Source organism: Corvus kubaryi, unplaced genomic scaffold (genome assembly GCF_017639235.1).
Source record: "Corvus kubaryi isolate FWS band 111438036 unplaced genomic scaffold, C.kubaryi_AGA036_p1.0 68, whole genome shotgun sequence".
Lineage (NCBI taxonomy): Eukaryota > Metazoa > Chordata > Aves > Passeriformes > Corvidae > Corvus > Corvus kubaryi.
The window spans coordinates 8,395,313-8,408,780 of record NW_024582056.1 but is presented as its reverse complement, the minus strand read 5'-3'; the positions used below and the strand labels follow the sequence as shown (position 1 = coordinate 8,408,780).

General features: G+C 35.8%; 1 protein-coding gene across 2 annotated transcripts in view; it reads right to left on the bottom strand.

The window, feature by feature from the left end:
* Nucleotides 1-1,979: 1,979 nt before the first annotated feature.
* The window catches only part of DNAH5 (dynein axonemal heavy chain 5), a 114,277-nt gene continuing 102,788 nt past the window's right edge, over nucleotides 1,980-13,468 (bottom strand). Inside the window, exons 71-79 of one of the 2 annotated variants that reach the window (XM_042048834.1) lie at nucleotides 12,500-12,745; nucleotides 10,999-11,218; nucleotides 10,168-10,373; nucleotides 9,185-9,388; nucleotides 8,373-8,588; nucleotides 7,356-7,568; nucleotides 5,771-5,923; nucleotides 3,813-4,047; nucleotides 1,980-2,459 (exon numbers count right to left, since the gene is read on the bottom strand). In XM_042048834.1, coding sequence (XP_041904768.1) covers nucleotides 2,308-2,459; nucleotides 3,813-4,047; nucleotides 5,771-5,923; nucleotides 7,356-7,568; nucleotides 8,373-8,588; nucleotides 9,185-9,388; nucleotides 10,168-10,373; nucleotides 10,999-11,218; nucleotides 12,500-12,745 — 1,845 coding nt within the window. In that variant the 3' untranslated portion in view covers nucleotides 1,980-2,307. The remainder of the gene's footprint in view (nucleotides 2,460-3,812; nucleotides 4,048-5,770; nucleotides 5,924-7,355; nucleotides 7,569-8,372; nucleotides 8,589-9,184; nucleotides 9,389-10,167; nucleotides 10,374-10,998; nucleotides 11,219-12,499; nucleotides 12,746-13,468) is intronic. The other variant, XM_042048833.1, reaches the window with a different exon arrangement.

Below are 13,468 nucleotides of genomic sequence, written 5' to 3'. Positions count from 1 at the left end.
ATTTCAAAGCACTATGATGAAACTCTAATATCTGCACCTTGTTCAGAACATTATTTTGCTATTAACTTCCAAGATAAATTTGTATAACGTTTGTTTTTAAATATTCTCCAAAATACATGTATTTATCATGCCAAATATGAGAAATTCATATAGTGAATACCTTCTGTAATCATGAACTCTTCCAGACCCTCGAATTTATAGTGCTGCATGCTTAAGAGCAGCATAACTGAAGTCTGTGAACGGTGTTTCTTGACTAATCAGTACCAATAGCAGAGCCAAACAGTTCTAGACATACAGTTCTACAATACATCAGGTTTGGTTGTTTTATTGATATTCCTTTCCATTGAAGGATTTTATTACCCATTTCTGCTATGAAGATTAACAAGAAACAGTTCATTTTTCCTCTGTTTTAAGGCATATGTCAGGCAACAGCAAAGCCAGGCTGCTTGGAAAGGACAGTGGAGCTGGAAGCCAAGACCCACAGCAGGGTGGTCAGGGCAAAGCTGTCTCTGACAAGGACACAGTCCCATGGCACCTGAACAAAAAAGCAGAGCAGGTCCATGACAGCAACCAGGACCAGCTAACATATCAATGACTGCCAGATGAGGTTGTAATAACAGGGCAGATCTGAGGTCAAGCCAGAAAGATGGGTCAGCAAGGCAGGGCCTGAAGAGCTGAAGAGGTTAACCAGACACTGCCCCACAGATCAAGGCAAGGCTGTAGTAAATGAGGCAGGTCCAAGTCAAGCTGCACCAACTGTTCTCCCAGCCCAGGCAGCAAAACCTCTGGGAGAGCAGGGTTATGCACTCTGGCCCCTGACATAATACTGCATTTCAAAAGTGCTTTTCATTGAACTTTCCCATGCCTCGTTTTTCCATCCCTGGTGGTGGTTCTGCAGACACCTAAAGAGCAGATGCCAAACCTCTTACAAAAAGAGAGCTAAAACAACAGAAATAGCAGTGATGGCCAGCATCAGTTGTTTCATTGACCTAACATTGTGGCTTTGGAATAACTGGGATCACCTGTGTGGGGAACTATCCTTTTCCCTACTATTCTCATAGAAAATAACACTGAAAAAAATGTGCACAGTCCCCTCACTGAGAATTACTATTGAGTTTGATGTGTTCACTGTATCCACAGCAATGATGGTAAAACAAATACCTTGTTGGAAAGGTGGTATTTGAAGTGCATGTGGCTTGTAAATTCTCAGTATGAATGATTTGCACAAGAATGAAATATGTGCATCTCCTTCAGAGAGGAAGGTCTTGGTGAAAGACACAACAACTTAGAACTCCAGTGAGTATCCGGACATCTCCTCGAAGTTGGAACATGGTGTTTCAAGGTTCAATAAAGAACAGTTCAACCCTTCTAACTTTATTTATTTATTGCCATGTCTAAATTAAAAGTATTTCCTAAAAAAGATTTTCACACACTTAATTTGTTTCACTGTGAGTTATTTAAAATAAAAAAAAATAATAGTTATTCCAAGGTGGAAAGACCTCTATAACCAGAATATGTTTGACAGAATCAATGTTCCACCTAAGTTTTATAACTGGTTTGACTGTAGAAATGAATGCTGAAGTTTCCCTGTGTTGATTTGACATAAAATTGAAAACAGTGTCTCTATTGCAGCATTTTTGAATGACAGATGCACCAGGAATACTGATTATCTTGGCTTCCTCTTCTGAAGTAACCATTTTTGGGAATGACTAGTGGACCACTAAGGTACATGACCTACTGAACTCAGAAACAGAAAAACACTGACTTTTTGATGATTAAATAAGTGTGCTTGATGCGTGAGGCCAAGAGTGTCCAACTAAATAGAGCTGCTAACATTTCTCTTTTAAGATGAATTCCTACATGAAAAGTTTTCTATCTCTCTGAGACACCAAAAAGATACACGCACACAAAAAATCAGCTTTGCATTTGGCTTCTTGAAGGTAAGTCCTGATAAAAGAATATTTACTAACAAAATTAACAACGTTCAAATCAATTAATCTTTATTCAAGGTTAAATTAAACACACAGGAGGAATGCTTATGCACACCTAAGAGATAGGAGCACTTAATATTTGTCATGGGTTTTCAAAGACACCAAACTTAATGCCACTCTAAATTGTAGAATTTATAAGCCTATTGTAGAAGCTTATTGACAACTATTTTATAAAAATATCATAATGGAATCTATGATTTAGAAATAATATTTTTAGGAGTGTTCCACCATGTATCTAGCTACATATTAATGTTTACATTTAAAATCAGAAAAGAACTCCTGGAAAACTTTTTTTTTTTTTTTTTTTTTTTTAAAATTACTTGACATCACACAGAAGTGCTACTCCACGGAGTACCCAGTGCTCTGGAGGCTGACGGGTTTTAAGATCCATAGCAGCAATGTAATTCAGATCTGTTCGACTGCTCTTCTTGTAGACCGGACAGGAATACAGACGTGGATCTTTTGCAGCTGAAAAGACAGAAGAGACATAAAGAGCAATTAAACTAAGTTGAAAAAATGGGGCCCTAAGGGACTGGTCATAAGGCAAAAGGAAAACTGAATCAAAGTTCAGTAGTACACTGCTCTTTATTTGCTACTGCCAGCTGAAGGCCATATACACCTTGAAATATCTGTAGGTTTAAGACTTAATATGAGCACCTAGGAACTGATGCAAAGCAAGATATGTAAATGGACACTCTAGAGGAAATAGTGTTCTTATTTGTTCAATCTGCCCATTGAACATTACTTCTTATCAATGTATTATGTCAAAATAAAATTATCCCACTTTGAATAACCTGGTTTGAAATGCAGTTAGTATTTAAGAGTATCAGTAATCAACTACTTCACTGCAGAATTAGAACAGTAGTCTAGTCATGCTCAATACTTCAGTGTTCATTATCTAGTATCTTGGCTGCTGATCACGCCTTTTATAAAATATTAGCTATGCAAAATAGCATGTTAGCAAGTTTGCTTTTAGAGGTGGAATGCTTGTCAACAGATTTTTCCAATTTTATGTTCTGCAGTGGATTGTTCTATTCTGTTTTACATCCCTATTCAACAGCACGTCCTATTCTGTATGCAAAAAACCAGCACATTAACACAAATTACACATTTTCACAGCACTGTCCTTCAGCCCCATAAGTTTCCTTTCCATTCCTACATTCCCTTTCTGCCTCAAAGACAAAACATCTTCCACCCCCTCACTCCACCTCTTGCTTGCTTCCATAAGCTCAAAACCAGACTTGTCCAGGAAAAAAAATACATTTTTATAAATCTACACATTATATACACATATATATAACATGTTATCTATAAACATGATGTATACAAAATTATGTATATGCATATGTGTGTGTATATATATAATCCATGTATATCTTGTACGTTGTGCATACATATATGTTCTATATATACATATATAAATTACATTCATTTTTTGCATATGTGAAAGAGATTATTTAGGTTTAGGTTACAAAGATCACAGAGTTTATATATAAGAAAGCTGGTGGTTTTAATCCAGGATACTTATTGTCAATATGTACAGCTTATCTGTAAATAGGTTAAAAAGTTCTTAACACCATTAAGACCATGTGTAGAGACCTATCTAAATATTAGGAAAAGTGCCTATTATCAATTATGAAGCAAGTTTGAAAGTACATTTGCAATGGAAGACTGGGAAGTCTCCCCCGTTGAAGGGGATTTGGTATGTATACAATGATTAGCAACAGCCTCATGAAATCCCTACAGCCCAAAAGATTTCCATGCAGTTAAAGTTACATTGAATTCTATGGACATGACATCCTTTACAATACCATTACTTACTGTTGTTGTTCTCTGCATATATCCTTATAACCGGCATCATCTCGAAGAGCACCTTGGGCTTGGATTCCGTCAGTCTCATGTTTCTTCTGTCCCAACCGGCTCCTTCCAAATACAGCCCATACACGTAGACACCTTCTGAAGGAGGGCTTGTGATATCATCTTTCATCCATTTAGTGACTTCATTGCATAGCACTACACTGTCAAGAGCCCATCCTTTGTTAGCTCTAGTTATTTCCTGCCCAAACCAGACAAAAGTTAGGAGGTTACAATTTCACATGAGCACAGAACCCTTTTTCCCAGCAGTTATTAGAAATAAATCTGTATGGTTGTAACATATCCTCTCCAGTACAAAAAAAAACCCCTCTAATTCTCTATGATATCCATATTTACAGCATTTGGCTTCTCTCTAAGGGAGTGATGGCATGGAACTGCAAGAAAGCTTTCAGTACTTTATCCACTATATTCGATGTTCAATCTTTCTATTATATACAATATCTAAAGACCATACCAAGTAACACATCCACTGAATGCCAATGGCAGCCCGCTCTTGTGAACACGAAAATTTCACAGATTTGATGAGATGAGAAAACATTACCTGCATGTGGTAAGTGAAACATATATTTTGGGTTTACCTTCCTTTTTCTGCACCTCTACTCTTCAGTAACTGTATTCTTAATGAGTAAGAACTCACTCAGCTCTAAAGCTATGTAAAGAGACTGCAAAAAAACCTGTTAGTTAATGCATTGGACAACACTCAGTTCTCAGTTGCCCAGTTCCTTACTATCCCATACAACTGATTTATGGCAAACCAAAGTTTTATCCTGGTCTTGCAATGGCTTTCAAAGATCTTTGGTTGAAGTAATTGGAATTAATGCTTGCCCCATACTGCATTTACTGAGATGATCCAACAGAACACAAGGTTTATAGTTCAGTGATCATTCTGGCTCTTCCTCTTTCTTGTTTCTATTTGTTTTACCACATAGCAAGAAAATCACTTTGGTATTTACTTGGGATACTAGGTTGTTATGTATCCACAGCTCCTTTTTACAGAACCAGAAAGTACTGTAGTTTCCAACTGTTTCAGATCCTGCTAGTAAACCTTTTCCACAAGCTTGCATGCAAAATATAGTCCCAATTTAAGACTGTTCACTCAAAAGAAATATTTTGTTACATAATTCCAAGGCTATATGCCTGACATTTTAGATTACATTGCCCAGACCTCAGAGTAAGAGGGGACATTTTTTCTACACCACAAATCTTCATTGTCTTCTCCAAAAGTTCAGGCTTTTTTTCCTGAGGTCCCATTGTATTTTTACCCAACTATTCTTTTCAAATTTTACACATTCCAGACACTTACTGTCTCCAGTATGTCCCTTTAAGCTGACCAACACAGGCATTTATTGCTTCCTTTTAAAGTAAAAATGTTGCTGAGCAACCAACATAATCACCAAGTCAACACACACACACGTTAACAAATACATCAAATATCATACTTATATGCATTAATAAAGGAAAGTCTTTCCCACTTCATGAAGAAAGAGTTAATCAGAAGTGACATATAGGACTAATTCTGGAGAGGTTTTCTGCCCAGTCTCCAGTCAGGTGAATACTGAACACAGAACAAAAGAGAGGGGAAAAAAGACAAATAAATTCACGGACTTAATGACCATTCTTAGAGATATCACAATGGAAAAACGAGACTATATTTTTTCTAGTCTACCTTAGTTGTGAGGCAGCCTCTACTTATTTGGGCCTTGGTCAACACAGGAAATATATTTTAACATATTAGTGGTTGATATGCTGAAAAAGAATATGCGAAGGAAGAGCAGTTCACTCAGGCAATATTAGACAGTCACAGATCTTCCCATGTGTATAAACTCATCCTTCATCAGACAATATATTTTATTTTTAAAAGCTTGTCAAAAAATAAGCAGAATAAGACTTCAAACACAATTTACCTGCCTCACCGCAGTTAAAAATCCTTGAGGATTAAAAAACCCTGTCATCCAGAAACAGTTTGGTCGACTTTCAAAAATCCACTTGTAAAACTGGTGGTTTCTTTCTAGAAGCTCAGTAAACCAGAAACCAAGTGTACTGGAAGGCCAAGATGCCTAAAAACAGTAAACATGTTTTAAAATAGCATACTGCTGTCAAGAAAAGCTAACTCCTCCCATGGTAATAAACAACATAATATTAGCAAAGCATATTTGAAGATTATCTATCATATCTTAACTTTAATTTCATGCTTGAACTTTGCATTCCACTGAAATCTGAAGCCAATTCTTTCTCTGTTCAAATTCACGTCTACTATTCCATTTACACATGCTTAATGCTGTCTGTGGTAATTGTCCATTTTATGACATTTTTGTAAGGTTAGATAACTGTATAAACTAAGAAGAAAAATTGCATACGTGTCTTTCTAATTCTAATTAGAATATATCAAGATAACAAGATATCAATATATCAATACATCAAGATAACGTGATTTCTGTAAAACTGTTATGCATTTTTTTTTTCTTCTGAATAAAAGGTAAGGCAAACTGAACTTGGATTATGTGGAGATATAGTTGTGTTGTGAAGTATCTGTTTAGATCTAGGTTTTGTACCATGAAAACACTTTGTCAGTAGAAACAAAATAAGCAAACAACAAAAAAAAATCCCTATTTTTCGTTCCATCAGTTGCTGTTAACAGCTCTAATTGTCCTTGAAAACAGTTTCTATGGGGAGAGGCTGAGAGCTGGGATTGTTTAGCCTGGAGAAGAGAGGGCTCAAAGAAGATATTATGTTTATACCTTGTGTAGAGAACAGAAGATGGACCCTGATCCTTGTCAGCAATAGGAGAGAAAACAATGGGAACAAGACAAAATACCAGAAATTCAGTTTCAGCTTAAGGGGCTTTTTGTTTTGTTGGCTGGTGGTTGCTGATTAGTTGAGTTTTACTGTGAAGGTGATCAAACAGTGGAATGGGTTGCACCTCTCTGATTCTGGAGCCTCCTGAGAAACCTGCTTTAATGTACCCTGCTTTCAGAAGTGTGATTAAACTAGACTGCCTCCATAGGTTCTTTCCAGCATTTACTGTTCTGTAATTATGTGGCTGTAAGTCAAACTCAAAGAACACCAATTTTGACCAAGGTGGACAGGCCACCTCTACTTAACCCAGAAAAGGAACATATGTCAATTATATATGTTCAATAAATAGCACCACTGTAGTCCACTAATGTGGGTGCTATTTTTTAAAATCCATCATCACATTTTAAATTACTCTCCTGTCTCAAGCTTTTTTATCCTGCCAATATGCAACAGGCTGTTAAAATGGGAAATATCTGCATCCCCCACGTTCATTTCAATTTCAATAAATGAAAGAAGGCTTGATTTGACTATGTTTATTTTAGCATAAAATCTATTCCAGAAGTTGGACAGCTCTGGTTAACACTTCTGAAACAAAGTTTGAAAAACTGTGTTTGCTATAAGTCTAGCAGTTTAATCTAGTCTCTTCAGAAATAGGTTTTTTATTTCTCTCCATAACAAGTTATGTACACCTACTTTTTTCCAGCTAGCAGGAATCCTTCCATCATACATGCAGTCTAAAGCATCCCTCAGATTTTCACTCATAACTATTGTCCCATCAATGGCAAGTTTTAGATCAGTCAGAGTTCTTCTCACTAAAGAAATTACTCTCTGCATTTGTTCAATCTCCTGTCGCAAAAATATATGCATAGGTTCAAAAGGTCCCATGTTTTTTAGTTTTTCATTTACCTGTAGGTAGAAAACCAATGATCCTTCAAGAGAAGTGAAAAAACAAAGTTGCCTTTATGTCAAAGTTAAGCCACAATATGATCTTTAATACATAACATAATTCATTTATTAACTTAAATGGTGAGTTTGGCACCTCCCTTGAAGGGAGACAGAAACACGGGATTTGCTCCATGAGAAATCTATGATGCTAAGAACTGGCTATGTTTTTAGTCTGCCATGATTTAGTCTGTATATCATTCTATGAGCTAATGCCATTTAAAGGGATTTGTAAGCTGGTTACCCTAGATCAAGGAATTCAGCTTTAATTCTAGCAAGCAATTTCATGGTTCTCTTTGCACAAACCAATCAAGAGTAATTGCCCCAGCTACTTTACTTCAACATAGTAGCAATGCCTGGAACTATCACAATACCAGGCAGCCTTGTATTCTAACCAAACTTACAGGTACAATTTTAATCAAAAGTGTAAAATTGACAAGTAAACAACTGCATGAACATAACTAGAAATTTTATAGTATCAACAACCTCAGTTAAAAGTTGATGATCCTACCTCCCCCACAGTGCAAATGACAGCTTAAGCATTAATGGATTTAATATTTTTTTTTAAGTCCTCACAAAAGCCCTTCAGCACACATTTCATGATTTCATTATAAACTTTAATTGTTTGGTCACATTTCTTCAAAATGGGAAGTATTGCCTGTATGAATGAATTCAAATATGGTTTTAGAAAAGTTGTTGGGTTGGTTTTTTTTAATCCATAAAAGGCAAGATGGAGCAAACGTTTTTGCCAGAATTTCGTTAACTCACTTCAAATGGAACATAATCAGCAGGAAGTTTTTCCAGCATATCATCAGCCAGTCTGGCTACAACTGCCTCTCGAGTTTCCCCTCCTCCACCAGAGCTATCTTTAGGCTGAATACTGAGGATGGTGTCCAATACATCTTTGGAAACTTTACTTTGGTAGGTGATATCCGCATTGGGGTGCAAACCAAACACCTCTGGCATATCATAAGCAGGAAGGCTCTACATAGTAAAATATGAAAAGAGTATAACTGGAGATTTAGAAGCAAATCATTAAGAAAAAAACCACCAAAAAATATCCCCAAATAAACATAAAACCCAACACAAAACCAAATAAAAAATAGAAAAAAACCGTCTCAATTACTGTAAAGTAAGAAGCTAGATTTCTTCAAATAGTCTTAGGCCAAATAACTTGCTGTGGCCTATTAGTCATGTCACAGCCCAAATCACACCAAAAAATAGAGTTATAATATCTATGTGCGATTTTAATAGTAAACTTGTACTCTCATATATCTAAACCTTTTATTTCCAAGAGGTTGTACCCAATGTCTGGACTCCATTCTTTGCCCTCTTTAATAACTTTGTGCCTTTAGGTACATCCAGCAAGAAAACCACATGAAAAAGAAAACATACATTGCTGTCATGAAGATGATAACATTGATAACAATAAGTAGTTGTCACTAATAGATATGCAGACTACTAGAAATCAGTAAAAAAATCTGTGATTAAAAGACAAAATACAGGTACTCAGAAAAAAAGAAAAATTATAAGGAATTAGGAACTTATGAGAAACAAGCGATTAGTTCTCATTTACCAACCTGTATGTACTGAAGGTATTGATCCACCATAGTACATTTGGGTATGCTGTAACCTTTGTAGAAGCTGAATTCAGGACTGAATATATTTTCACTGAACCAAACCTTTACAAAGGTGTTCATGAGTCTTTTGTCAAAGTCATCTGTCACACGACCACCATACTGGATCTCACCTATCATGTAACAAACAGTACTCCAGGAGATCCCCTAAAACCAAGCAGAAAGCAGTGACTTTAGCCAATCCTTTTCTCATTTTCTCTAGATCTGCCTTAGAAAAAACAGCTGATGTACCGTGTCTGTCCCATTTGGAAGAAAATTATTTTCCTATTACTGTTTTTTTTATTATAGTCTTGCATTTCCAGAACACCTGCAAGGATTTCTCAAAATATAATTCATTGACAATGAATTCAACAGCATCTTGAAGGCAGCAAGAAAGTTACAGGTATATTTGAATCCTCCTTTCTCTTAAAATGCCAACTGCAAATTCCCCTGCCACAGACTTCTCTGTATGACAATAGACCATACAGAAGTAAGAAACATAGGATAAATTCTCGCAGAGTTATTGAGAACCACTTTCGATTTCTTCATGCTGCAAAGATAGGTTGGAGGGACCAAATCTTATTAGTTGTACTCAAAATAGATTTAAACAAAAGAGTATTTTAAATACAGTCATCCATTTTTAAATAATTGACTTAATTAGAATTGAAAAAAGGGTCTGTACTTCTAAGGTTTATATTTTTGAGATGGCTGGGAAGGCTTTTTTTTTTTTTAATGTACAGGTTAATACAGAAATTAAACATGCACCAGATTAGAAGTCTAAGTCTGCTCCTGTAGAGAGAGGTATACTTGAAATATTGAATGTTTGTGGAAAAAACAATAAGTTAAAATCATTCTTGTAGTTCAGTTATTAGGAAGCCTTTACATACATTCCACTACTAGAAAGATCCACCACCTTAATCCACCTTCCCCACAAAATCATTAATTACCTTCTTGGTATCCATGCGATTCAAGTGATTTTGAATGAACTGCACAGTAGCATTGAAATCAGCTTGATTAAACTCATAGGGTATATTCCAACCCAAAGATCCAAACTTGCGTCTTTCTTGAACAGTGGAGTGTAGAAAGGCTACAGCATACAAGAGTGGTTTCCATTGCACCATTTTACTGGCATCTAATAAATCCTGGCTGACACCTATTGATTGCAAACGGGCTTAATGAGAATCACAGTAATCGTCTTTTTCAAAACTACTTAAAATCAGTGCTAAAATATCACTCTAGAAATATTCACTTGGCTCTTTGCATCTCCCAAGGGCAAATTATTGTCCCACAAAGTGTTCTGTGCTGGAGACATTTTATAGCATGTTATTAAGTTGCTCAAATTAAAAGAGTAAACTTCAGGGGAAAAAACTCACAATTTACTAATAGCTGAATTCACATCAAGTTGCTTCCTGCACAGAATCTTTGTCCTTTATTTTATGTAGTGTAAAGAGCACTTGATCACCAACAAAGATTAACATGTCATTTTTCTCCCAAAAGACAGAAGATTAAAAATTCAAACACTTTGAACTGAGATATTAGAAGCCAGCATGTGAGAAAAGAAAAGGCATTTCCTTTTTTGCTGTCCAATTACTTCTGGCAACAGAACTTCAGCATATCTTCTCTTCCTTTTAATTTTCAAAACAAAAACCAAGATGTGTCCTGGCATCATTGTGATCAGTTCCTCAGACTATCTTACACCTACTACCAGTTTAACATGACCACACAATAGCATCACAGTCCAAGCATTAATTTTAAATTATTACCATTCTAGCACTCACCACTGTATGTTCTCTTTAGTCCAGCTCTGAGGCCTTGTGGTGGTTCATTGGTAAACTTAATTGACATTTGAAGAAGGGTGATGGGGAACTCTTTGTGAATGTCAGTTGTCATCCACAGACGAAAACTTTCATGAACAGTCTCTGTCTCTATTATAGTGTCCATCAACTCATCCAGAAAGTCAAGTCCAAGGTGGCAGTTTTGCAGAAGTGCCCAACCTCCCTAGTTTAAAACAATAGAATATAAAAAGTTACCAACATTGTTCACAAACTGAAGTCACTCCTTGAGGAGAGCTAAGCTGTGTGCTGTTCCTTCTGAAGGTGGTGTTAGCTTATTTGGTTTTTTTCACCTGAACAAGTGGTCCTCACTTGTCTCATCTGGTCTTTATAAGTAGTGTCTACCTTTTCCATTTCAATACATTTAAAACATCCATCGTCATGACTACAGTGCTGATAGAAACGGATAAATTTTGACTTACATAAGGGAGCTCAGGAGTAGCTCCATAGAGCAAGCTGCTAAACCTTGTTCCTTCCAAGGGTTCCAGGCTTGGAAAATAACCAAATAAACATACTCAATTAATCTATTGCTATCAATCAATAGATGTCAAACTTTCCTATATGAATTACCATATTTCATTACAAACATCTCATATACCTCATCACTAAGAGAGCTTGTGAGACAGTGAGGGAAAGTAACTGCATTTCCCTTAACTAAACAAAAGGTGCTCCTCTCCCCTATTTTTGAATGAGTTTCTTCTGATTTGATCTGCTAATTAGTTCCTTATATAAAGTTATCAAACAAGAATCTGAAGCAAAAGTCAGACTGAAACAGCTTATAAAAAGAAGCTCATAACACAGGAGAGTAAGAAGCTCAATCTTTTCACTTCAGCAGGCATAACAATAGTATCACATGATGTGCAAAGCATGCCAAATTGGAACATCTCACCTTTCTCATACAGATAGCTTTGTTCTTTTAATTCGTCTTCCTGTAAAATGCCTGTGCTACCAGATTGTCCCTCCCAAGTCCAAATTCAGACTACAGCAATACAAACTATTTTGCTATACAACCTTGTTTTTCTCAAGTTTATGTAACTATCAATATCATATTTGGAATTCATTTTCTTCATTTAACAAAATACAGCCATATTACTAAAAATAAAAAACTGAAAAAACAATCTGAAATGCTTACAGAAGAATATATACTGGTGATGTAACCAAAAAAAAAAATCAATTCAGCTATGTTCATCAGTCAGCAATCTACTATAAAAACTCCATTTCACATGAAAACCACTCCATTTTCAATTAAAAACATCTGCACAGCATCAAAATGCTTGTTTATGGCAAATTGAAGGACTGTGAAAAGACAGTTCTCTTGCTTAGGACACTTATATAAATAAATAAAGTGGTTTGCATCAGCATTGACTACCCACCAAAAAACATTATCTCATGAGAGGATTTTTATTTCTAAGTGTTTAATTCAAGCGCTCAGATTTTTGTCACTTACATGAGCCATTGTCCGCTGTAGAAGTTTACGAGCGTGGATTCCTTGCCCCTGGCCCATGGAAACACAACACGTTTCTGTCTTCAGTCTTTTTCCCAAAGCAATAATTGAGTCCGTAGGATCAGAACCCATGGAAAGAAAGCATATGAGAGGAGTACGTGGATCTGACTCTTCCCATGTTTTCTCCAAGTCCAAGATGACTCCCTCTGCATATTTCTCCCCCATAGTGTCAGTGATATATTTTCTTGCCTATATTAAAAAGGGTAAATTTAACTCATGACCTAACCATTTAATACTGTTTTCTTCTGAGGGTGAATACAACCAATAAGTCAACTGAAGACCAAAGGCTGCAAAAAATTTGTATCAGAAATATAAATATGCAACAGGTTTATTTTTACATGTCAACACATCATACTGTCTTTGAAGGTATTATTTCTTATAGCCTTATAAGATCAGTTAAAATTTTTAAAATAACTATTATATGTCATATATCTGTATGTATTGCTATATATAATACCTATAATTAGAGTATAATAAAAATAATAACCACTCTAAAACTTTAGAAAAGTTTTCATGATTTAAAGATGGTATCTCCATCAGATAGTGTTACTCCTATCTTTAAGATCTAGAAAAAGAGGAGGAAAGGATTAAAGACAGGCTTCAAAGCTCTTAGGCCTTTCCCACTTTAACAGTTAGACAAGCAATGAATTAACAGTAGTAATTATTAAAATAACTATCACTAAGTAGAAGATCTAGAGGAACAGGTGACAACCATCTCTTTTATCCCTTCTTTATTTATCTTTAAAAATTCTAGATTATTGTTCTTTTTCACAAAGAAATAGAAAATGCTCTTTCAAACAGTCAGAGATGACCTTTCTTGTACTCTTTCCCACCACAAAAAGATAAATCTTCTCCTTCATACCTCTGGGTTACTTCTCAGAGACAAAAGACATTCAGTGTTAAACATTTGAT